At 42.2% G+C, this 24111-nt stretch overlaps 2 protein-coding genes across 4 annotated transcripts in view; both read left to right on the plus strand.

Annotated features, from left to right (window-relative positions):
* Positions 1-454: 454 nt before the first annotated feature.
* On the plus strand, positions 455-20711 carry aff3 (AF4/FMR2 family, member 3). 2 transcript variants are annotated; one of them, XM_074658869.1, is made up of 19 exons: positions 456-625; positions 2736-2780; positions 7763-7837; positions 8924-8957; positions 9087-9144; positions 10627-10678; positions 11418-11452; positions 11656-11848; positions 14023-16011; positions 16386-16513; positions 16645-16801; positions 16898-17004; positions 17135-17198; positions 18513-18649; positions 18733-18804; positions 18924-19017; positions 19107-19156; positions 19260-19465; positions 19886-20711. In XM_074658869.1, exons 1-19 carry the CDS (start codon positions 554-556, stop codon positions 20005-20007), a joined length of 3690 nt encoding a protein of 1229 aa, XP_074514970.1. In that variant the 5' UTR covers positions 456-553; the 3' UTR covers positions 20008-20711. The 2 variants fall into 2 exon arrangements, with proteins under 2 accessions (XP_074514971.1, XP_074514970.1); XM_074658870.1 differs by lacking the exon at positions 19886-20711 and having other exon boundaries at positions 455-625; positions 19107-19160; positions 19260-19398.
* Positions 20712-23450: 2739 nt separating this feature from the next.
* rev1 (REV1 DNA directed polymerase) overlaps positions 23451-24111 on the plus strand; it is a 15220-nt gene continuing 14559 nt past the window's right edge. The window contains exon 1 of one of the 2 annotated variants that reach the window (XM_074658872.1): positions 23451-24075. The gene's annotated coding sequence lies outside the window, so the exon portion shown is untranslated. The remainder of the gene's footprint in view (positions 24076-24111) is intronic. The other variant, XM_074658871.1, reaches the window with a different exon arrangement.

Genomic DNA, 24111 nt, shown 5'->3' on the forward strand with positions numbered 1-24111 from the left:
TAATTTAAGTGATATATGCGCAAAACATACTAATCAAAGGTCAAAACAGCGCTAAACTTTGCTGAATTATAAAAGGCAGAAGTGGTAAAAACGAAGAGCAGTTTGGGAGCCGAAAGAGCCGGCTCTTCTTGGTGAGCTGAGCCAAATGATCTGGCTCACTAAAAAGACCCGGAATTCCCATCACTAATGCAGATTTAAGGGCCCCATAATTCATAGCATCGCCCTTATGAATCATACCAGATGTCATCAAACTTACTACATCACCGAGTGTCCCCTCGCAGGTGTATTAAGCAGCTCTGACATCCTAATTCACGCCTTTTAGATGATGAAGATGAACCGGGGCGCTCTGATGAGTCGTGATGTCCCTGCTGGAGCTGCCTGTGTGTCATCTCTGACGTTACCGGCCCGCCTACATCGCCCTCTGTCTCCGCCGGTGACACACACACACACACACACACACACACTCAGGCAGTGAAGAGCCCGCATCCGCTGCTCCTAACGCGGGTCCTCAGTGGCATGGAGTCCGGAGCAGAGCACTGACCATCCAGGAACCATGCCTACTGTTCTCGGTGGCAAAGGGGAACTTTCCATTGTCTGTTTTCTACTCAGATGCGCATATTCTCAGGTGAGAGAGGGTGCTGCTTGAGTGAATCTTTAAAATATTGTTCTTGCATTGTATGTTTAAAGTCACTAAATTGAGTATCTGCATGTTATTTGTAAAGATTACTGAATACTGGAATATAATAAGAGGATTAATTCCTGCAGAGTGGTGCATTTTGTCTTCATAAAGATTCAGTTTTGCAGATTAAAAGTGTTTTTAGATTTTACTTAAAGAACATTCACACCTCTTCCAAGCCTACTGTACATCATCCTCTTTTTTTACTTCTTAATTTTATATTGCATCAGGATTTAATCTGCATTAAAAAACACATAGTAGTATGACACTGATTGGGAGATCATGGCAGACATGATTTTTGGAGAAAACCTAATTGTGTTGGAATATTGTGTATTTGTTAAAGGATGGGGTGTGAACAAAAGAGAACTGGACTCATGACTACAAAGTTATGGCCATCAAAAATGTGAATTTTGTCTTCATAAAGATTCAGTTTTGCAGATTAAAAGTGTTTTCAGATTTTACGTAAAGGTGCTCAACATAGATGGAAGTGCTGAATAGAAGCTGAAAATGAGCATAACTTCAGTAATTGCTGATACTTTAAGAATGTAACAGGTGGTTACTAGCCTTACATGCTGCTTGTTGCAGGTGTTATGATGGGTTGTGGTTTGTTTGGCCCCCCAGGGGAGTTCACTCATCAGGGTATTGCACCAGAGCTGTAGCCTGTGGTGCTATACTAGGTATATGGACGTGTGAAACACATTGCACTTGATAATATCCACACTAATGGACGTGTAAGTGTAAACTGAGGAAGCATGCCAGTTTTTTTTGCTGGTGCACCCGCCACAGGGAGGTAAAATACTGTCTGTCTGTGTTTATGTTTTTCATTTAGTGCCTACGGCCCCATAGCTGCCTTGTGGCTGTAATGATTTGAACAGTTTTCACACACACTGTTTTCCATCCGCAGGCTTAGAGTACAGACACTCAGACACTGACCTTAGTGAGTCATGCATGCAAGAAGAGACAGTTTCACACACGCACGCTGCACTACACACACATTTTCTTTTTACTGTGCATGCTTATGCTGCACAGATGGCACAGAAGACACGAGCGAAAGAAACAAGCAAATCCCCAAAATGAAATGGAATATAATGTATAAAAGAAATGTTGTCTATAGCCCAGTAGAAAGACAGTATCAGTGTTCAGCAGATGAGGTCCACGTAGAAATTCAGAACCATGAAAACGACAACCAAAACCAAACCTGACAAATATAATGGGTGTGGATGCTATTATGAATGAGGAACTAAAGGACAAAACTCACAGTCAGAGTGAAACACACTCCCACGTAAATACAAAAGCACCTATGCACACAGTAATGTAGAGTATGTGTTCTTTATCTTAATGCTTGAGCAACATGGTTTCTTGGCCTCTGTGCCAACGAGGTGAATTTGAATTGTGAAAACGGGGAGAAACGTGGGGGGAGGGAGAGCGGGGTTGCCTAACACGCATGGAAACAGAAAGTTGCTTGCAACAGAATCTGCATCCGTCTGATCATCTGCAGCTGTGATTTCTAAGATGTGAGTCATCAACAAGCTTTCAACGTCCTCTCAACTCTCACAATGACTGTGTGAGTGTGTGTGAGACTGTAAGGTTTAGAGTTAAGTGTGACACAGAGTTGTGAATGTTGCAGCAAAAAAGGCGGGAAGCAGAGTGCAGAAGGTGATTTTCTTTTGTGTGTGTATGTATTGTTATCTTTGTGAAGGAGACCGAAAAGTTCACATTTTGAGCAATGAAATGAATGAGTCTATAAGCTGTGTGTGTGTGTGTGTGTGTGTGTGTGTGTGTGTGTGTGTGTGTGTGTGTGTGTGTGTGTGTGCGTGCGTGTGTGCACGGCTATATTTGCTGTCGAACTTGCGTAAGTCTGAAATTTAGATGAGACACACTCTTTAGATGCTCAAATATAGTTTGTGTGCAACAACAGCTCTTTCTCCATGTGCTCGTCTAGTTGATAGCTGGACTGTTGTTCTGAAGTGTCACAAAACTCCCTCTGGTCATCTGTCAATCTTAACTTCCTGTGACTTTCTCCTCATTTAGCATCACCTCCTTTCTTCTGTTTGCACAGGTAACAAGAAGCCAACACAACAGTTTTGCCAAAGATATTCTGGAGGTAAGGAATTACTTTTCTTTTTTTTTTTATTCCTTGACTTTGTTTTCATTATTGAAAGTAATAGTGGTAACCGTAGCGGTAACCGACTTTGAACGTGTGCAATAATTCAGATTCATCCCTCGTTAAATGTACTGAGTCATATTATTGGTGATATTTTCTGCTTTTTAAAGAATTATATATTTTTCTTGAGCCATTTGAAACAGTCATTATTAGACCAGATTGTTGCTTTGAAGAAGAAACATCAGCAGCGCATAAGACTTGAACTAACTCACAATTAAAGGGACAGTGTGTAGGATTTGTGGCGTACCCCTCCGCTCACTCCTTCCTTTCCAAGACTGCGGTAATGTGAGCCATCGAGTGCTAAAACCACGGTAACGCTGTTTGCCTCCCTCAGAGGCCATCCTTACCATAATAACACTACTTTAGGAGCAACAGAAGTCAGACGGCGGTTGTCGTTACCACGGTTTTGCACTCTGCGGCTCATGTTACAGCAGTTTCACAAGCGTGTCGTAGAACTACGGTGGCCTTCAGGTAACGTAAAAACGTGAAAGGCGCTCTCTAGAGCCAGTGTTTGGTTTGTCCGTTCTGGGCTACTGTAGAAACATGGCAGTGCAACATGGCGAACTCCATGAAGAGGACCTACTCCCTATGTAGATATGAAGGACTCATTCTAAGCTAACAAAAACACAACGATTCTTAGTTTCAGGTGATTAAAAACTAATGAAAACATATTCATAAACATTATATATTCCATTTCTGCTAATAGATCCCCCGAAATGTTCCAAACTGTTCCTTTAATTAGTCTGTTGATTATTTTTCTAGTTATTCAATTAGTCGTTTCAATTATAAAATGTCAGAAAATAGTGACAAATGTCTGGATCTTCAATGTAAAATAATATAAAACACAGACAAGCTGCAAATCGTAACATTTGAGATGCTGGAATCAGAGTATTTATCTTGTTTATAGTGCTATTAAAACAGAGAAAAGCAGCAAATCCTCACACTGGAGAAGCGGGAACCTGAGAATGTTTGGAGGTTTGCCTGACTTAGTTGCAGTAGATACATTTTATGTTGATTGAATAATCAATTTATCAAGGTTTCGAGGTGTCAAGGTGGCCCTGAGGTTTCTACCTATTTTTGTTGTTATGCTGGAGGTTTTACAAGACGGAGGATCACTGCTCCATGTGTCCTGTCACCAGTGTGGGACAGATAGAAGAATAGAGATACAGAACAGGTTGGAGAAGGGTGGGAGGAAGATAGCAACACATATAAGGCTCCACCTGGGAGACCTTGTTGTTGTTGGAGGAGGAGAGGGGTGAGGGCTGTGTCCTTGGCGACTGAGGGAGGAGAGATAATGAAGTGAAAGGATGAGCAGAGAGAGGAAACACTTGCCCTCCAGGGTTTACTGGAGAGGGTGACAAGAGTGAAGCGGAGGAAAGAAAACCTGCCAGGTTCATAAAAAGGTGTCATCTCATGAGTGTATTTTGGATTTGAATGAATGAATCATGAAAACATTCCTTCTAGCAGACTCCCATTAAAGAAATTATTTGACATTTTGGGAAATATTTGCTTTCTTGCCAAGAGTTAGATGAGAAAAACAATACAACTCTCTCGTCTGTGCACTAAATATGAAGCTACAGCCACTAGCTGGATAACTTAGCTTAGCATAAAGACTTGAAACGGGGTAAACAGCTAACCTGGCTCTGTCTGCATACTAGTACTTATAAACTCACTAATCAACATGTTATATTCAGTGTTTTAAAATGAGTACTACTGGCTGTAGCTTCATATTTAGCGTACAGACATGAGAGTGGTATCGATGTACGCATATTTTCCAAAATGTTGAACTATTCCTTTTGACCTCAACAACTATAGTCGAGTTTGGTGTCTGTTACCACACATCCTGATCCACTACGTGTGTCCCGAATACCATTTTTTGGGCTTCGAAGCTTCTGTGAGAAATTTTCATAGGTATTCAAAGCTTTGGGACAGCGCCCGCTGCCACACTACTGCACACACGCACCTCTATACATAACAAACAGCCATATCCGTGTGAGAATAACTAATAATAATTAATGTTGAATATGAATAATCTGGTATTATTCCTTATTTCATGGGCTATTTAGGGATTTATACATTGTTATTACATACTACAAAAAACGAAGCATTGGAATACTGATTTGGAGGTCGATTACAATGGCAACAGTCGAAGCTTCGAAGCATTGGGGTCAGCCCTATGATCCGCTCTCACACACATAACACGCACAAATCCTCAGACTTCCGAGCTGATAAAACGTGACCTTTTCCAGAGCTTGCTCACTGCTTCTGCTGCTGCCGTCCCCCACCCAGTGACCGGCACACACATTGGTACATTACACACTGAACCCCCCCATGCTCACGATCATGCTAACATGGTAAATGAATGGTACAAAATCAGACCATTTTGGCAGCATCCACGAGGTCTGGTTTGTCTGAGTGTGACTGCGGGCAATCTAATCAGCAGAGATTATAATCAGGGCTGGAGCAAAGACAGTGTGCTTTGGATGCAAAGCTCTCTCCATGTGGCTGGTTTCATCTGGAGTACCGTGCAGAGTGAACAAATAAGAAATGGGGTCAATTTTCACAATAGTCCAGGTGTATAATCATAATCATATGTAATCATCACCTCAATCTTCCCTCAGGGTGTGAAATATGAAATAATTACCCTTTGAGTAATTTGTAATTTATCATGTTTTAGTAAGTACTGTTTTGTTAACTCAAAAGCGCTCAGAATATTCACACCTCTGCCAAGCCTATTGTACATCATCCTTTTTTTTTTACTTCTTAATTTTATATCGCATCAGGATTTAATCTGCATTCAAAAACACTTAGTAATATGACACTGATTGGGAGATCATGGCAGACAGGCGTTCCCGTAAAAACTAAATTTGAATGTAACAATGCCTTCAAGAGTTGAATACGGTTACAACTAACAATAATTTTCATAATCAATTATGTATTGTTTATTTTATTGATGATTCACTAATCTTTTAATCTGTAAAATGACATATGCAGGATGACAACCGCTCCACCTGTGTTAATCTTTGCTAAGGTCCTGTAAGAATCAATTGGTCCCAAAGATGATTGAAAAGATATCCGCACACTTCTATCTATCTATGCAGTATTCCACTTTATCATAAATATATGAAGTGGAATACTGCATAGATCTAAGTGTGCGGATATCTTTTCTATCACCAGTCTGTAAAATTACAAAAATAATGTCCATCGCAAGTTAACTGAGCATGAACTGGTGTCTTTGAATTTCATATTTTTCCTAAATGTATTCAATTAACTTTGATAAGAAATTGAGAAAAGCAAGAAAATCTGTTCAGCATTTTTCTTTAATAAGTGAGGAAAATGACTAATCACTCACCAAATCTGTCTACCAAATTTTTCTGTAAAAGATAATTTACACTGCGTTCCAATTCCCATACTACTTAGTGTGCCAGAAATAGATTTGGTATCTCCCAATTCATAGTATGTCAAATGCAGTATGCCAAAAATGCCAGAACGTCCTACTGCATCTGGTCACATTTTGCAGTATGCAAGCCAGCATGCTTTTCTGCCTATTCTGACCAACAATCCTCTTCACAGAGGATATATGAGCAAGAGGGTCAAAGGTCAAGGCGCAATGTTATGATGAAGTAGTCTGTCCAAATTGTATGCAGACTGCATGCAGGGCAGTTGCAGTACGTACTAAAAGTAAAAAGAAAAAATATGCGATTTCAGCACTATCAGTGACCTGTAGAATATAATCCCCTGTTCAGTCCTGATTGGACCTCTTTTCAACCATTATAATAGCTGATATACTGTTTGTCACAGCAGTGATTCAACAAAGGACCTGTAGACTGAAAGTTGACTGTGCAGATACTGTATCAGTGTCTCCTGCGGCTGCTCAGGGTTGATGGATTTTGATTTCTTCCCGAAAATATTCAATCAGCTGAATTCTGCAAAGTGATAAATAACTTTCACCTCTACTGTGTGTTCTTTAGTTGGCCTTACAGCTGTACTGATGATTACTTGTCGTGGCACGAGCCACCTGACCACCTCAGCTGGCGTGTAGTGGAGAAAACCCAGCAAAAGCAGACACAAGTGATAGTGCTGAAATAACCATGACTACGTTCCAAATTGCATACTTTTTTTTTTACTTTTAGTATGTACTGCAGCTGCCCTTACAAAGTACGTACTGTTGCATGCAGTCTGCATACAATTGGGAGCCACCTGACGTTGTTTTTATGTTCATTTCCCCAGAGACACCTTACAAGCAGCAAGTGTTTTGATGAGCTGTCTTGTGTTCTGGTTCACTGACTGCACACCTTTGAGATAACCCAGGCTGGTGATACTCAGACCGGTGCTCTTGGAATGCAAAATCATGCCTTTTTAAAAAGGTTTATTAGATCATATTTTCAGCCCATACTGTGTAATTGGTTCACAAACAAATCAAATGGAACCAGGGTCTTTAGTTTGCTCACTGAGTGAACACAGCCATAAACTAATTCACTTTCCAAAAGAAAAAAAGAGTTGTGAAACATACAAAATAGAAACAAAATATAGCAGATACTTGAAATACCTGGAAAAAGATACAGCTGGAGATCAATCAAACAGAAACAATATGATTGCACAGAAATATTGACGTAACTGCAAAGTGCACACTCCCACACCAACCACGTAACACACATCTCTCAGCCTACAACCAACACTAGACACTCACTAATATACTGTATGTATTAATATACCCAGTCACACTCCCCCTGGTGGGCAGGAACAGTGCTGATAACAAGAGTCAGCTGTCAAAGGAGGCTCTCCGCACTGTGTGTGTGTACATAGGAGAGATAAGTTGGTCTTAAATGAAAGAAAAATGACAGACTTAGGACGTATGTGAATAACATCAATCACAGTGGCATGTCACAAATTCACCTTTGACCTCCCCTTCTGTTGCACAGGACATGACTCAGTCCTGGCCATCCCAGCAAGCCTTAGGGGGTGACCAGGCCCAACGAATCCTCTACAACTCTAAGGTATGTGTATGTAATTTATATTTCTGTGTTGTTTAACATGATAATTAAAGGGGAACTTCGCCGATTTTGCATATTAAAGTCTGTTTACAGGCTTTGGGAAGTACTACAAGTATGTATGAAAAAGAGTTGTATAAAGCCTCGTTTCCACATAGCTCTGTGTCTGTATGCGTATCAACCGGAAGTTCGTTCGTTCCTATGGGAACCTCCGTGATCTCTGATGTGTTTGCCAAACTCCTCCTTACGTTGTTTTTTTTTGGTCCTTAATTTGCCTCGAGTCTGTTAAAAGCCACTATATTATGCACTCTATGTTATACACAGCTAGCATGCGACCAATGTCAGCTAAATGTGCCGTCAAACTTTTTTCACTTAGAATAAATGTAACGTTAGATGTTTGACTCGTCTAACGACTGGACGTCGAAAAACAGCACAGTAATTCAACGAAATAAAATCACTTTTTTATATCCATGTAGTAACATCTCTCCCATATCTGCGGTGGTGTTTCTATTCATCCGTAAAGAGATGCATTAAATTTCGTTGAACACTAGGGGGAGTAATCCGTATACTATACGGACTTACGGACACAAAACAAATCTGTGTGGAAACGAGGCCTAAAGTCTTTTGCGGCTCTGATGCATTGCCTCAAGTGATGTCACTTGAGGCTATATTGGTTGAGGCTGAAGACTACAAGTATGAAAATTTGAAAAATCTGTAGTTGTGGAGACAAAAAGACGTGATCTTACCAGACCTCTGTAGCCCTCTCCTCATCTCTGTTTGAGGCTAGAAGCTCTGGATACATTTGCCGTTACTACATTTACACACCCGAATTTGCAAAGCAAACTGTCTGCAATCAAGTTGCATTTTGGGTAATGTAGGCGGCAGGTTTTTGACAAGGAAGAAGAATGCGTGGAATGAAGAGGATGATATCTCTGGTTCTGCTGCATCGATTTTTATCCTTTCTTTTTTATTAAACTGTCCATCGTGAGTCCGACAATGTTATACTGTAGTGCAATGCTAAATGTGGAGTGCTCTTTAAGCCGTGTAAATAGAGATTTGTGCTCACTATCTTTTGTTCTCCCTCTTTCCAAGGAAGCAAAACTACCGACTGCACAACAAAGACAAAGTATGTGTTCACTGACTGATAAGTTTGTCTGATATATGCAATAATTTACAATTGGCTCTCGGTTAATATATAGTCTGTTGCCTGGTTTTAAATATGGTTTCTCTCTCTCTCTCTCTCTCTCTCTGTGAGGTCGGGGGGATGTTCAGCTGCGAATGACCCGTCACCCTGGAGTGGCACCTCACAAATCGTAAGTGGGTAATGAGGAAACATGATCCACTGAAGGTCCTCAAACACAGACAATATAATATATCACACACACAATTTATGTTTTCTTCTCAACAACTTTTGTAAAATTAGATACAGATCATGGACATCGTCGTCTGTACAGCCACAGGGAAAAGCTATAATGAGAGTGAAGGGAAAAAGACACATAGGGTCAGTCCACACAGTGTTTCAGGCTACATAGCAAAGGTCAGGTCAAAGGTCAGTCAACATTCCTGAAAGCTGTCAGTTGAGACCGATGTGCTCCCGTTTGTTACCTCTTTACATCCTCTTTTTACTGTGAAACACATGTTCAGCGTTGCAAGCCAACTGCATGTTCCACATTATCGCACAGCCTTTGTTATGTAACACTTTCAAAACATTTGGAGCATTTTTTTTTCACAAATTGACTGAACATAAATGTGTTTAGTTGCATGTTTTAACCAGACAAAAACAAGAGATCAGTATCAGAATGAAGGATGGATCAGAATCTTACACCAGATATTTGAATAAATTGTAGTTTAATTTCAAAATTAAACCAATCTTCATCGGTTATTGTTATGTTAGAGGTCATCTTAATACCTTAGATACAATACAATGTTAGCCTTTGAGAATTGAAACCTACTGTAACTGGTGTGCAAGTTTTATCTGATATGCAAATCATGTTCTACCATATCTTAACTAAGGGTTAGGTGTTTGAATGTAACTGTAGCGCCTCCACAACATATAAAGGTCAGATGAGGTGGTTTGGCAGCTTTAAAAAGGAATGTTGAAGAACCAGGTTGCAGGGTAGTGCAAAATAAAGTGACATTTATTAACAAAAAGTATACTGAAACAAAGGTCAAAAATGAATCCCGGCAATTTCAATTAAACTTAATTAAACTGAGGAAAGAGAACACCAAACAAAAGAAAGCTGCAGCCCATCCCTGCTAAGAGAGCATACTATAATTAAGCAAACCTGTTTTCACTCTCTTTGATTGAGCGACTGATAACTAAGTACTGTTTTGGAGGCTGACAAAGTTGTTGTTTTTTCAATCAAATTCATATTTGTTATTTTTAGTGTGTTTAATATTGAAAATTAACATCTTGACTTAAAAATGTTAAAAAATATGGATGCACCAATCTGATACGATGGATTTGTCTCAGCGCCAGAACTGTCGTTTAATTAAATGTGTCAGGAATCGGCCATGATGTGACGGATCCACATAAAATACAGTTTCTTTGTCAATATCAGTAGCAAATTGGCATCATGTTACCTAACATAAAATGATCGCAATGAGTTCCACAGAGTGATTTATGCAGATTTTTAATTTGTGAAAGAGAGAGCACTGGTATCGGATCGAAATTCGGCATCGGCAGATACCTGGAAAGAAAAAAAAGTTGGATCTGTGCATCTATATTGAAAACCCTAGCGATTAAATGTACGACAATCCGTCATTTTTCTCACTGTGTGTTTCTTTGTTTACAGTATGCTTGCTGATGACCTGAAGCTGAGCAGTGATGATGATGACAATCAGAGGGTAGGTGACTCTCAAAGTGCTTTGAAGATTTCTATATTGTTAGTCATTTCTTTATTATTAATGGTTAATAATAATAATAATAACATTAGTATTCTCTTTTAGTTATATAAAAAAGTTGATTTTATAAATGTGGATGATGCACAAAGACTGAGCTGGCTGTTCACATATGAAACGTTTATAATATCCAGTTACTCGGAGAAAGCCTGAGAAATGAGGAAAACATCTGGATAAACTGCAGGCTTGTGGAAGTTATTTACTGCATAAATATGTTTTGTTTTGCAAGTATACTTATAATGTTATAAATGAATTATTACTAGAAGATGCATGTTTTGTAAGATTGCAGTGTCTTCTAATCCCACGTGGGATGGGCCAGATGTTTGGCATGACACAGACATAATAATAGAAACTAAGTAGTTCGACATAAGCTGGACATGTCTTTGTGTTGTTGTACATGCTTGAGGAGGCAGGCTGCGTTAAGTAAGTAAAGCAGAGATTATGATTGGATTGTTTGGCAGCTCCTGCTGAAGGATGCCTGTTTTTCTGGTAGTGTTTAATAGTGTGCACGCACACACACCCATATGCAGTTTGGCACAGCTGCCGCTCAATTAAGAACTGTTTCTGTACTTGCTACTGAGGATATTAAGACAGCAGAGGTGACACATCGAGTGTAGCGAGCTGTTCACACTACGCTGCTGCTGTGGATAATAAGTGTCTGCTTTTTGTTTTGTGTTCCCTGAAGGCAACTCATGAGTCAGCTTCCTGGGATGGACACAGGTACTCTATTACAAATATCATGTGTGCATATTGTGGATATGAGCTTTGTTGTGTTTGTCTGTAAACACAAGTTAAATTGTGTGACTAACAACTGTATCTGTCTGTGTGTGTGTGTGTGTGTGTGTGTGTGTGTGTGTGTGTGCTCCACTGTGTACGTACGCTGACCTCCTCTATGATGTTTGTGTGTGTGTGTCAACTGACAGCCTGTCAGCACAGCGAGCGCACACACATGGCAGGCGAGTGAGACATTCCAGCTCGGACTCTTCGGGCTCTGACTCCTCCGCCGAGTCGGGTGGCAGCAGCAGCCTCCACTCCCGGAGCCCCAGCCGGAGCCCAGACGTTCACCCGGATCCTGCGTCGCCTGCCAACGCGCAGCCGGCGTGCAACAGCAAAGAGGTACCAACGCTGAGCCACAGCCTCTTCTTCTTCTTCTTCTTCTGCTCTCTTTCTGTCCATGTCGGTCTCTTCCTCTGGTTGTGAGCCCTCGGGTGAATTCTCAGCAGGGAGTGGTGGCTTCGGGGCAGTTGACGGCAGGTGTGGGGAGGGACAGAGGAATGAGGAATGCATGTGAGTTGGAGAGGAGGAGGAGGAGGAGGAGGAGGAGGAGGGGTAGAGGTAGCTTTTGGGAATTAGTGCCTGGGTGTCATGTCAACAGGCCCAGTCTTAAATAGGAAAGCCCTCGGGAGGTGGAAGTAATCAAGACTCAAGTTCATGTTGACATCTACAACTAGAGTTACCTTTGCTTTCAGTGCACACAGAAAATGTGGACTACTTACATATCATTATCTTAGATAAATACTGAATGGGTGACTTAGTGCTGAGGTGCTGGTAGGTATGATGGACTTTTGGAGGTGTGGGGCATTGTGGGGGTTGAGACGTGTGCTATGTGGGGAATGAAGGGGAAACCTGCTCCTCTTTTATGAATGGAAGGCCCTGTAACACATAGTGGACTGTATTACTAAACATGCACTACATTGGGCCCCTATAGAGAGGGAGGGAATGGAGTGTGTGTTTGGGGGTGGTGGTGGAGTGGTGGTGTTGGTGGCTGGTGCTCACCATGTGTTTTTCATTTACGTGGACTGTTTAAATGTCTCTCAAGGAAGAGATGGGGGTTGGAGTTATGGAAGCAGCGAATCCAGAGTTCCAGGTAGCGAGAGAAAGAGGGAGGGACAGAAAAGAAGGAGGGAGGGCAGTCGAGACGGTACAAGAGATGCAGTGTCTTTTCTGGAAAGAGGGCGAGGGATGTGGGGAGGGGAGGGGGGGGGTCACTGTTTGACTTGAGGAGTAGAGGTTTAATTTAGTTCCTGGTCAGCGACGAGAGAGAAACGAGAACGCGAGAGAGAGAGAGAGAGAGAGAGAGAGAGAAAGAAGTTTGCTCTCCAGCCGTGAGTAATCTCTTAGTTTTTCATTTTGTTTTTGCTTTCGCTTGTGTTCGTCTCATTTTTTGGTTACCAAGCCAGTTGTTAAGCAAACATCAAGTGAGTCATTTGGCATAATTGGATGGGGGTTGAGCTACTGTAAGCACAGATGTGGACTGTGGGACCAGTGTGGGCTATTGGAAGTAGGTTATAATGTCAGTTGGAATTTTTAGTGAACCAACACTTTTTTAGACATGAGTCATAAAGCAGATTTGTGTTTTTTGGAGTTTGAATTGTTTTAATAGCAGCTGGGTCGGTGATATGTTCTGTGGCAATGTGAGAATGTTGTGGTATGTGACGTGTGTCATTGGTCACATGGTTAAATGTGGTTAAATGTCTCTGCTTGCACCTTGTTATCTGTGAACTAGTACAGAAAAAGACATGTGTAAAGTGGTGGAATGTAACTGTAGTTCAGTACAATTTAGAGGTACTTGTACTTTACTTGAGTATTTGCTTTTTCTGCTACTTCACACTTCTACTTCACTACTTTTATATTTATATTTAAGAGCTTAAGTTAGTCTACTTGTTAAGGCTTTTCAACTTTCAAATGATCACCTTTTAAATGACACTTACTGTATTTTCCCTGCAGAAATGTCCTTCTTATCACGTCATTTTAGTCTATAATTGAGTCTTATTTTCTTTAAAAAATCTACCAGCTCAGAAAGTATATTTTGGCCTGTTTTCAATGCAAACCAATTTGTTTCAAGTATTTCCTAATATCAAGTAAAGAAAGACACCTTATACTTTCTTATATTTTCTTTATTCAAGATATACTGTAGTTCTTTTGACAGGTTTCTTTGAATTAAAAACAGACTCATACTAGGAACCAATTACAGCCATAATTGTGTTAATAACATTGGGGCTTTTGAAATGTTAGAGACTGAACTCCTTAACAGTATAATAAAATTATCTGCTTTTCGACCAGTTGCAGTAATAAAAAGCTACGTACACATGAATCCATCTCTAATAATAGTCCAATAATATAATCTATATATAATTATGAAATGGAACTTTCTTCTGTACTATAACTTTGGATACTTTAAGTAAGTTTTGTTGAAAATACTTGACTCCGATTTTTAAGAAAAGATTACATTTATACTTATCTAGTTTATGATTAATATTTGTATCTCTCTTCTCCTGTGCTTTCTTAAGACTGATCACCCCTCTGCGGCCCAGTGGCAGCTGGATAAATGGCTGAAGAAGTCCCGGAAAAAATCTGCCAGCAGTGACCAGGATCCCTCCCAGAGCATTCCAGGACGCCTTCCCTCTCCCCACACCCAAAGAGCCCCATCTCCAGCCAGGTCCTGGGACAGCACTCAGGAATACAGCCCTAGCCAAAGCCCTATCCCCAGCCCGCAGTTCAATTACAGCCACACCAACAGCCCCATACCTAGCCCTGGTTACAGCTACTGCCCTAGCCCCAGCCCGTTCGCCAGCACATGCCCAAGTCCCGGCCCTAGCCCAGGACACAGCCCGATCCCCAGTCCGGTTCCTAGTGTTTGCCCCAGTCCATGTGGGAGCCCGATAGCCAGCCGCAGCCCTAGCCCTATACCTAGAGACCCTCCGAAAAGCCCCAGTCCTGGTCTACCTGCTCCTTCCAGGGTTCGGCACCTCCCTGAGGTACACAGACCACAACCTAGCCTAACAACCAATCCACACAGGACAAAAAATAGGTCATGGATTACCCCATTGCCTAACACAGACACCAAGAGCAAGCCTACAAACAGCACTCATCTTCAGCCAACTCATCAGCACAGACCCAAGACTCGACCCACACAGGACCACGACCAAAGCAAACCCAAGGCTTCTGCTGTTTTAAACTCTAACCAGAGTCAAGGCCACAAATCTAGACCCAAGCCTAACTTTCATCCAAGTTTTAAACAGCCCTCCGAGGCTCCCAAAGCCAAACACACATTACATTTTGAGCAAAGTAGCAGATCCAACCACAGGCCCAGGCCTCCGTTTCAATCTAGCTCACAACACACCACCTTAACAGCAAAGCACTTAGCTCCCACTAGTCGTGAAACCAACTCTGGTCACAGTTCTCATTCCCAATCTACCTGTAAAGCTGCTACTAATCCTGTTACTGGGTTGAACTCTAGATCAAACCCCAGTCTAAAACCTAGGGCCAAGTCTTCGGAGGCTACAGCCCCGACTCCTGTGCATGTTAACCATACAAAACCGACACAGAAGAAACCCCAGTCCAAGGAGCAGGAGGTGGAACACAGAGAAGATCGTCTGACCCAAGCTGAGGGGAGAAAACACGAGAGAAAAGAGGACAGACATCGGGAAAAACCACAAGGGAGACAGGAGAGAAAGGAAGACAGGAGGCTGGCGGAGGAGCAGCTACTGAGACGTCCCTGGATCCAGAGTTCGGCAGAAGAAGAGGAGGAAGAGGAGGAGGAGGAGGGAGTGATAGAGAAGCAGAGGAGAAGAGAAGAGACAGCAAGAAGGGAGAACAGGAGAAGGAGAGAGCAGCAACATAGACACGAATGGCAAACAGACCAAGCCAAACAGAGACCGCCTACCAACACCGAGCGACACCGCCTTCAAGACGACTCACACCACCAGGGGAGGACAAAAAAGGGAGGGAGAAGTGAGGAGGAGAGAGACTTACCGCGAGACCCATCACCTCCCCCATCACGTTCCCCACGTCCTCACTGGCCATATTCCTCCGCCTCCTCCTCTTCAAATTCAGATTCAGAGTCTGGATATCAGGCTCCGGTCACCAAAGTTCCAGCGGACTCTACCTCGCACAAGAGACTCCCCAGGAGAGGGCAACAAGGCCCGGGCAGGCCTGACGCCAACAGGCCCAAGGTGGTGCACCCCGTAGGACCCACCTCAAGTAATCCCACTGAGGGGCAGCAGAGTGAGGGGAAGCAAAAACTCTTCACCCTGGTCCCTTACGGGCGGGCCGAAAAAGCTACAGCGCCTTCCCAGCGAGGGCTTCGAAATCTGGTGGTGCAGATTAACCTCTGTCTTCTCAAAAGGGTCCCGGACAGCACTACTAGTTCCACTGTTAAAAAACCCTCCCCTTCTTCTCCTTCTTCTTCTTCATCAACCAAGGACAAGCAAAGAGAAGCGATGAAACACCTGTATGTCCCTGAGACTGTGACGAAAGACAGCAAAAGGAAACGCAAGGTAGACAACATATACTGTATATATATATTTACTTATCTGTGGTAAAGGTCCCCTTTGAAAATGGCCATGACAGTTTTTCCTCGCCAAAATGTAGCGCAAGTTTGGAGCGTTATTTTGCCTTCTTTTCAACAAGTCAGTATGACACGGTTGGTACCGATGGATTCCTTAGGTTTTTCTAGTTTCATATGATACCAGTATCTTCACTCTATAGCTTTAAAATCGCAACTTGCGTTAATGCGGTAAAGAAATAAGTGGCGTTAAAACAAATTTTCCGTTCATGCGTTACTATCATGTTAACTTTGACAGCCCCATTGAATATGTAAGCACTGATACAGGCTCATTCTTTAAAAGCATGTGTGTTTGTGTGTGGCCAGTTGGAGAATGGCGTGTCGCACAGAGAAAGCAAGAGGAGTATTCCTCATGCGAATGACCTCTCGGACCACACAGAGTCATCATCTCACACAGCTGAGCGCAACTTTGTGACTGAGACCACACACAACGGGTAAACCACAAACCACTTTGTCTCACGTGTGCAAACAAACATACTGCATGCACAAATACAATAAGTGTATTAACTGTATATTTACATTGTGTGTTTGTTAATGTACATAATGTGGGTGTGTGCACTTGCAGGTACTTGGAGGAGTACTTGGACAGCAAGAGGCCGTTGTCTCCTCTGTCCCCACTGTCCGACAGCCCAGAGTCCACCAAGCCTCCCCTGAAAACAAAGACATCAGAGCAGCATCACGTCCACAAGAGCAGAGACAAGAATAGAGATTCTGCTATAAAGGTGATACATTGAAGTACTTGTTTATCATTCCGACACCGTTCCTCACAGCCTTATTGGTTTATTTCACCTGTTTTTCTTCACCTGTGCACTACACAGCCCAAAATGGAGGTGGAATGTGTGAAAGTGTCAAGACAGCCCCAACCACAACCATCCGAGTCCTGGGGCCCTGCAGGACACAGGGGGACCGTGCCAAACAATGAAACGTGAGCTTCACATCATAGCCCACTCTGCTTTATGTTTGTTAGACTCACCAGACATCTATGTGTTGTGACTTACTGGTGACATAAAACACCGCGACTGCATTGCATTTATTTAATTTTCTGTCCGTCTTAGTCCGCATCACGCTGAGTACTACTTACATGAAGCTAAAAGGATGAAGCACCGTGCCGACGCAATGGTGAGTCCAAAAGATACATTCATACGCACGCTTTTTTGCATCTTCTTGAGACAAGAAGTCTCTTATTGTAGATTTATTTTTTAAATGGTAAAAGGCAATTTTTGTTATGTTGGTGCAGGGCCCTAAATAAATGATAACACCTAGAATTCTTGAGCTATGTGGTATGTTTCCAGAGCAAAAGTGGTTGAACACGAATATATTCCCTGCCGCAGAAACTCAGAGAGCTAAGGGGAAACGACTAATGAGTAAAAATATACGCATTCAAAGTGCTCCAAAATTGTCTCATATTTGTTTATTGCTGGCTAGCAAGCCAGACAATGGTACATCTACGTATCACCTGGGTTTTGTTTAGAATTACAAAAACATGCAAAATTGTTTCTTGATGGGGACTAGCCCCATTTGTGATCTCTGCACGTTACTGAGTGATTCGGTCACATAGTGTTCCTAACGATGGGTTGCATTTCTAAATAGTATTTGGTGACCTCACAGATATCTGCTGCCTCCTAAAAAATAGAAATATCTCCCCAGGGAGAAACCAAAGTTTAAATCTAATATTTCCATTATGCCATCCATTATTATTTAAGATATAAACAGGATAATGGCACGATGAAGACCTGAACACAAGTTATACAGAGCCTTCGCTCTCTGCTAAACAGCCTCGTCCTGCATTAGAAAAGTACGCAGTTAAAACAACCAAAGAGCTGATAGAACAATGGCCAAGCGTCAGGGAGAAGAAAACACGGAATTTGTCAATAAAGAAGCCTATTAAGTATGTATGATTGTTAAAAACTAAAAAAAAAAATACCCAAATACAGAGAATTATATTAAAAGTCCCTAAAAATAACAGGAAAACTCAACTCTCATGCAATATTCACAGGAAATAATCTGCTCAAATTTTGTTCATTAAAGGTTGTTTTACACAAACTTCCTGCAGTTATTGCATTCACTATTTGAGTTAATTGTACAGTTTATCAGTTGTTCTTTACTGTTATTGTTATGCACTGAATATAATATGACATATCCTTAAAATATGTAATTAGTCAGGGGTTGTCAGTTTACTCAATGATAGAAAAGGGGTCCCTGAAGGAAAAGGTTTGGGAACCACTGAACTAGCTGGTCTGGCATGACTGAAGCGGACATGAATGAAGGAGTGGAGCCACACAGTTGTTAGAAGGGGATAAATCTTTCTACTGCACAGACTTGAAGACCTTCTCAGCTAATTCCTGCTTGTTTTAGACACTTATGGTTACAATATCAAAGTATTCCCTTAATATTTACTCCCATCTTTACCTATGTTGGATGTCTTATTTCCAGGTGGACAAGCTGGGGAAGGCCGTGAACTATGTTGACGCTGCTCTCTCCTTCATGGAATGCGGGAAAGCAATGGAGGAAGGGCCACTAGAGGACAAGTCTCCTTACACCATGTACTCAGAGACAGTGGAGCTAATCAGGTGAATTGCACATTCATGCAAAAACAGATACAGACACATATGCACGCAATGCAGCTCCATTGTTAACAGTTCTGTGTCTTAAGGTACGCAATGAGGCTGAAGAGCCACTCCGGCCCTGGGGCGAGACAGGAAGACAAACAGCTGGCGGTTCTGTGGTGCGTATATGTCATTTCCTCTGTTTACGCCACATCTATCATCACCGGCGAAGGACCTGCATTTTGAGGATGATTTGTGGATTCCGTCTGAGTGTCTCTATGACTTGTGTTGTCCGCAGTTTCCGATGCCTTGCCCTCCTTTACTGGCAAATGTTTCGTTTAAAGAAGGACCATGCACTAAAATACTCCAAAGTTCTGCTGGACTACTTTAAGGTATATCTAAAAAGTCTGATTTGGCATTTACAAAAAGACATTTACACAGAGGAATTTCTGGTAAACATTTGGGTTTGGTGTCATTACAGAGTTCTCCCAAAGTGCCTTCTACACCACCCTCTTGGAGTGACTCTGGGAAGTAGGTGGATAATAACTTTATATTACTGTTTTAATTAATTTGCTTTCATTCCAGCCACTTATTGATCACCACCACTCTGTTGTACATGTGCTTTCACTCCCAGGGGTACAGGAGCACCCCCTTCTTCGCTCTCACCCAATGCCAAACACCTCGGTCGGGGTTCACACGGGGGCAGCGCCTTCCCCTCTCTCATAAGCATTCCCCAGCGTATCCACCAGATGGCAGCAAACCACCTGAACATCACCAACAGTGTCCTGTACAGCTACGACTACTGGGAGGTGGCAGACAACCTCGCAAAGGAGAATAAAGGTATAGAAGCTCCTCTGAGCCTAGGGTGACCAGATCCCAACAAACCAAATGTGGGACAAAGAGTATGTTTGTGTGGGACAATGTGGGACACGTTACCAAGGCTGAGAGGTAGTGTACAGTTTTGATATAATGTCTATCTAACTTAAATAATAAACATTTCTATTCCACCCCTTATCTTGTAACATCTCTGCTGTGCCCGAATGCATCTATAGATCGGCACATCTCTTTTTGAGCTGCACGTTTCTTGTGAGACTCACATGAACTGTGTTGCTTCATGTCGCTCGTAAAGTGGGACACCTGGTCACCCTATCTGAGCCACACAGATTTACATGAAAATAAGCCACATTATGTCAAATGAATCTGTTTAAATTCTCATGACTACAGATGTTTTAAGAGCACTGTGTCCATCTTTCATTCCAGAGTTCTTCAACTACTTGAATACGTTGTCTGGGCCGTTGACTCTTCACAGTAGCATCGCTCACGCTGTCCAGTACACCAGACAGGCTCTCCAGTGGATACGCATTAGTGCCAAACTTAACTAACAAGGAGAGGATTTACTGTGACCTGCCCACTGGATCCCCAGGCCTCACTTAGAGGAGACAAAACTCTGGATCTCTATGCAGGACAGTGCTGATATACTGAGCTGGCTGGAGCTGGATGAAACCCCATGGAGTCTGATCATCCTCATAGGATGCTGGGGGTGCTCACTGTGTGCAAAGCCTTCTGAAGGATGAACTACACGCACCTTCTTCCTCATCATTGGATTAATCTGAAGAGTCGTGTGTGTGTGTGTGTGTGCTATGGATTTGAAGTCTCTAAGCATTTGCCAAATGTTCCACGGTGACAGAAACAGGACTCTCATGCAGAACAGTTGTGCAATTTCACGTGTGAAGCCTTTTTTTTATCTGTTTCTCTCGGGCCAAAACAGGAGAAGATGCAAAAAAAAAAGACCAATCCATCATATACCACTTTCTCCAAAGTAGGAAACGTGTCTGTATCTTTCTCTAATGAAAGTTTTAATGACTCTTCTTTTTAAATCTCTGATGTTTTTCACTTTTATGTGTTTTTACTGTGCAATATTTGATGGATTCTGTTTTTAGAAAAGAAAAAAAGGAACAAAAACCAGAGAAAGAAAAATGTCGGTGAGTCTCGTTGCCAACATTCAAGGTCCCTTTTTATGCAAAATGGATTTGTGTCCCTGTTTTGAGTGTGGGGGTTATGTAATTTAATGAATAATAGTGTTGAAGTTTATTGTCTCGGGTCTGGTTCTTACGGCATGAGTGGCACAGGTAACACAGCACAGAGGTGATAATCTATCCATCCATTATCTGTAACCGCTTATCCGATTCAGGGTCGCGGGGGTATAGAGGTGATAATTTGGTTATTTTCCACATTTTAACTGAAGGATTACGAAGGTCATCTGTGGGTCAAGACAATATTCAAATCATCAGCCTCTCAGAATCCGGGTGTTTTACCCTGTGAAAGCGTTAGTATGACAATCAAACCAGAATTGCTGTTTTACTTTCATTCATTTTTTAAGTTATTTGAATCGCTCAACAAATAAAAGATTCAGGCACGGATTCTTTGAACATCTTACAGGCACACTGTTTGATACTGTGACTTTTGCATAATTTTTTGGTGATAATTTATGAACAAGGACGCCCCAAATACACATCCCATGTCCTCTTGTGCCTGCAGCAAAACCTGGTTCCTACATGCACAACACACTTTCTTTCCAAAACAATGCATTTGTCATGAAAAAGGAAGAGAATCCTATAGGTTATTTCTCTCTTATTTCTCTCTTCATTCACTGACACACACAAACACACTATGTGAGTGGCTGTGTGTGAGTCACTTATTAGTAGGTCCAGTTGTGCAGAGATGATCATCCATCAATCACTCCACTGACTCTCCATCACTGCAACTATATACTTCCATAGAAGTCGCGCATGGTAACTTCAGCATCCGACGTCTGGTACCATAGCAACAGAGAACAACCAATAAGGGGGCTCTTCAGGACACGACAAGCTTTGGGTCAGAGCATCCTGCTGTTTCTGAGTCTGTGAATTTGGGGCTTGTTGCAAACTTATCCAAATTTCTTTACCTGGACTTTGCTCTATACTTTATTCCACTGTTACTTGAAGGTGACAATTATTTTTGAGGTCAAGTAAATAAATAAATCTCTTCTTTTTTTTTCCAATATTATATTTATATTTTTTTTGTTCATTTTTAAACAACAGAACAAACATTCAAAAACGTCCCCAATAATAACATTCTTGCTACAAAGAAGCTTAATAAACCTAATATTAATATAAAATAAGCCAGTATAGATACAGGAAAACATATACAAAAAAATAGATATATAAGTAAAAAGAATATACACAAGTAAAAGAAATAAAATGTAAAACAATAAAATTAAATCTATTTATATATATATATATATATATCTCTTCAAGCTCTTTTAGAGTATTTACCCATTGTTGCCTTAATTGATATAGAAAAACAAATAGATCAATTAATCCAAAACAAATCAGGCACTGATATACAAAAATGCAAGAGACAAAAAAAGACTGCTCTGGCTCAGTGACCTTATTTCACTCCATGGTGATTTAATTAATTCATTGAGCTCCTGACTTAAAACACAAATGTGCTATTTGTATGATGTTTTTCAGCCTGTACATGGTTATTATTATAGTCTGTGTGAGGATGTACATGGTTATTATTATAGTCTGTGTGAGGATCACCATGTTCACAGCAGCCTGCCGTGACGCGTTCAGTCCGCACGTGCCTCTGCGTCACGGCCGTTAGTGCCGGTGTAACCGGGCCGTCTGAGGACAACAGTGTAGAGCCAGACAAACACCAACTAGATGAGGCTTTAGACCGACTGTCTGCCGCAGGAGAGCAGGCGGTGTGGGCGCCCTGTGAACACAACAGCGTCCTGGTTTAACCCACAGAGACACGCTTTATAAAGGTGAACAGTGTTGTCAAGAGAGCGGTAACCAACGTTACATCAACAACAGCTTCACGCCTCGGCTCCCTCTCTCGTTCATGTCGAGCCCCGGTGAGTAAAGCGGTGTGAAAGTATCAGAGTGGGTGGTTTATAAACTGTACAAAGCTTTCCAAGAGAGCCACACAGTCAATTCAAGCGACATACACTCCGTTACCCGCATAGTGGCAGCACTTATAACACAACTACAGGAAAGCTGCAAGCTAACCGGAAGTTGTGCGTATTTTGTTTTTCAAAATAAAATAAGACACAACATTATGAATAGCGAACAAGTTAAAGCAGCAGTAGGCAGAATATATTTTTAGCATCATTGGGGCAAAAAAATACATAATAACCTTTCAGCATATTGTAATTCAAGTGCTTTGAGAGAAAACTAGACTTCTCCACCTCCTAATGCTGTTTTAAATGAACTGTTTGTAACTTCTTACATGTATAAATCACCCGGGTCGGTGTCCCATGAGCGCTCGCACATGCGCGCTCGCGTGTGGCTACGCTATTCAGACAAGACTCCAACACAAACTACAGGGAAGCACCAAAACCACAAAGTTATATCTAGTGAAGCCCGTCTTGCAAAACAGTGTTGGCGGCGGTCATAGTACGCGGGGTAGACCGTAGCTTTGGTCTCTAGGGCCGGAGTCTCTGCTGTACTCTGCTCCTCTGCTCGCCTTCACTCAGCTTGCTCCACCTCACGTGCATGCGCGCACACTACACACTGCAGAAGACTTCCTAGCTCTGAGAATATCTAGTGAATGTCGAGTGGACGTTTGTGCAGAAATAACTGCTGCGGCTCCTCCAGACCAACAGAGGTTTTCCGTGTCTTGTGAAGTGACGGGGCTCCGCAATGAGTAACGTTATCGTCTCCGACCGGGTGTCGGTGTCTCCCTGTTCCCTCCGGCCGCGGTCGGGAGGCGTAAGCAGGAAAAGCCAACACTAGAATCAGCAGTGATTCATGGAGAGACCTTCGTCTGGTCAGCTAACATTACTGCCAAGCAGGTGAAATATAGAGTGATATTGTGGTTTTAGCTGACGTGTGTCGCCACACTGTTTTGAGCGATGCTCGTTCATGTCTATTTAGAGCGTTGCACAAACGCGAGCCGATGCTGACTTTCGTAGACTTAACGGCCACAGGTGTCGCTGTTAACAAGCATTTCTGTTTCTTACAAAACAGTCCCTTTAATGATATTTGCTCCATTTCTGCCCACTGCTGCTTTAAAATCGTCAAATATTTTATTCTGAAAATATTCTCCGGAACCACGTAGTTTCGTCTGCTTCTGCTTGACTCTCACTGAGGGAAAAGGGAAAGCAAAGAGCTCAGGCGGTGGAGGTGGAAATGGAGAGCAAAAGCACTGGGAGGGAAAGCGAAAACGTTGAAGAGACATGGCGCGGCAGCGACACAACATAAGAGGACATCAGTCCACCAAGAGGAGTCCTCTGAAGAACAGAGTCAAGGTTGAGGAGTCGAGCTAACGTTGACTGTCTGGAGGATTTTCATCTCGCTTTGCTCCTTCCCTCGTAATCAGTGCGCACTACACGGTGGTGTTGCTCAGTATATCTGCAGAGAGAAGAAGTCTGTGCTGAACAACCCAGTCTGACAGGATAAAAGGTACAAGTGACTTCTGTTAGCGAGCAACCACTCAGC

The sequence above is a fragment of the Sebastes fasciatus genome, chromosome 14 (genome assembly GCF_043250625.1).
Source record: "Sebastes fasciatus isolate fSebFas1 chromosome 14, fSebFas1.pri, whole genome shotgun sequence".
Lineage (NCBI taxonomy): Eukaryota > Metazoa > Chordata > Actinopteri > Perciformes > Sebastidae > Sebastes > Sebastes fasciatus.

Excerpts from the sequence above, each read along its gene's own strand:
- aff3 (XM_074658869.1), top strand. The coding sequence starts at position 554 with ATGCCTACTGTTCTCGGTGGCAAAGGGGAACTTTCCATTGTCTGTTTT. Across the intron at positions 10,679-11,417 it reads ATGATGATGACAATCAGAGG|GCAACTCATGAGTCAGCTTC; the intron begins GTAGGTGACTCT and ends TGTTCCCTGAAG. Across the intron at positions 11,453-11,655 it reads GCTTCCTGGGATGGACACAG|CCTGTCAGCACAGCGAGCGC; the intron begins GTACTCTATTAC and ends GTCAACTGACAG.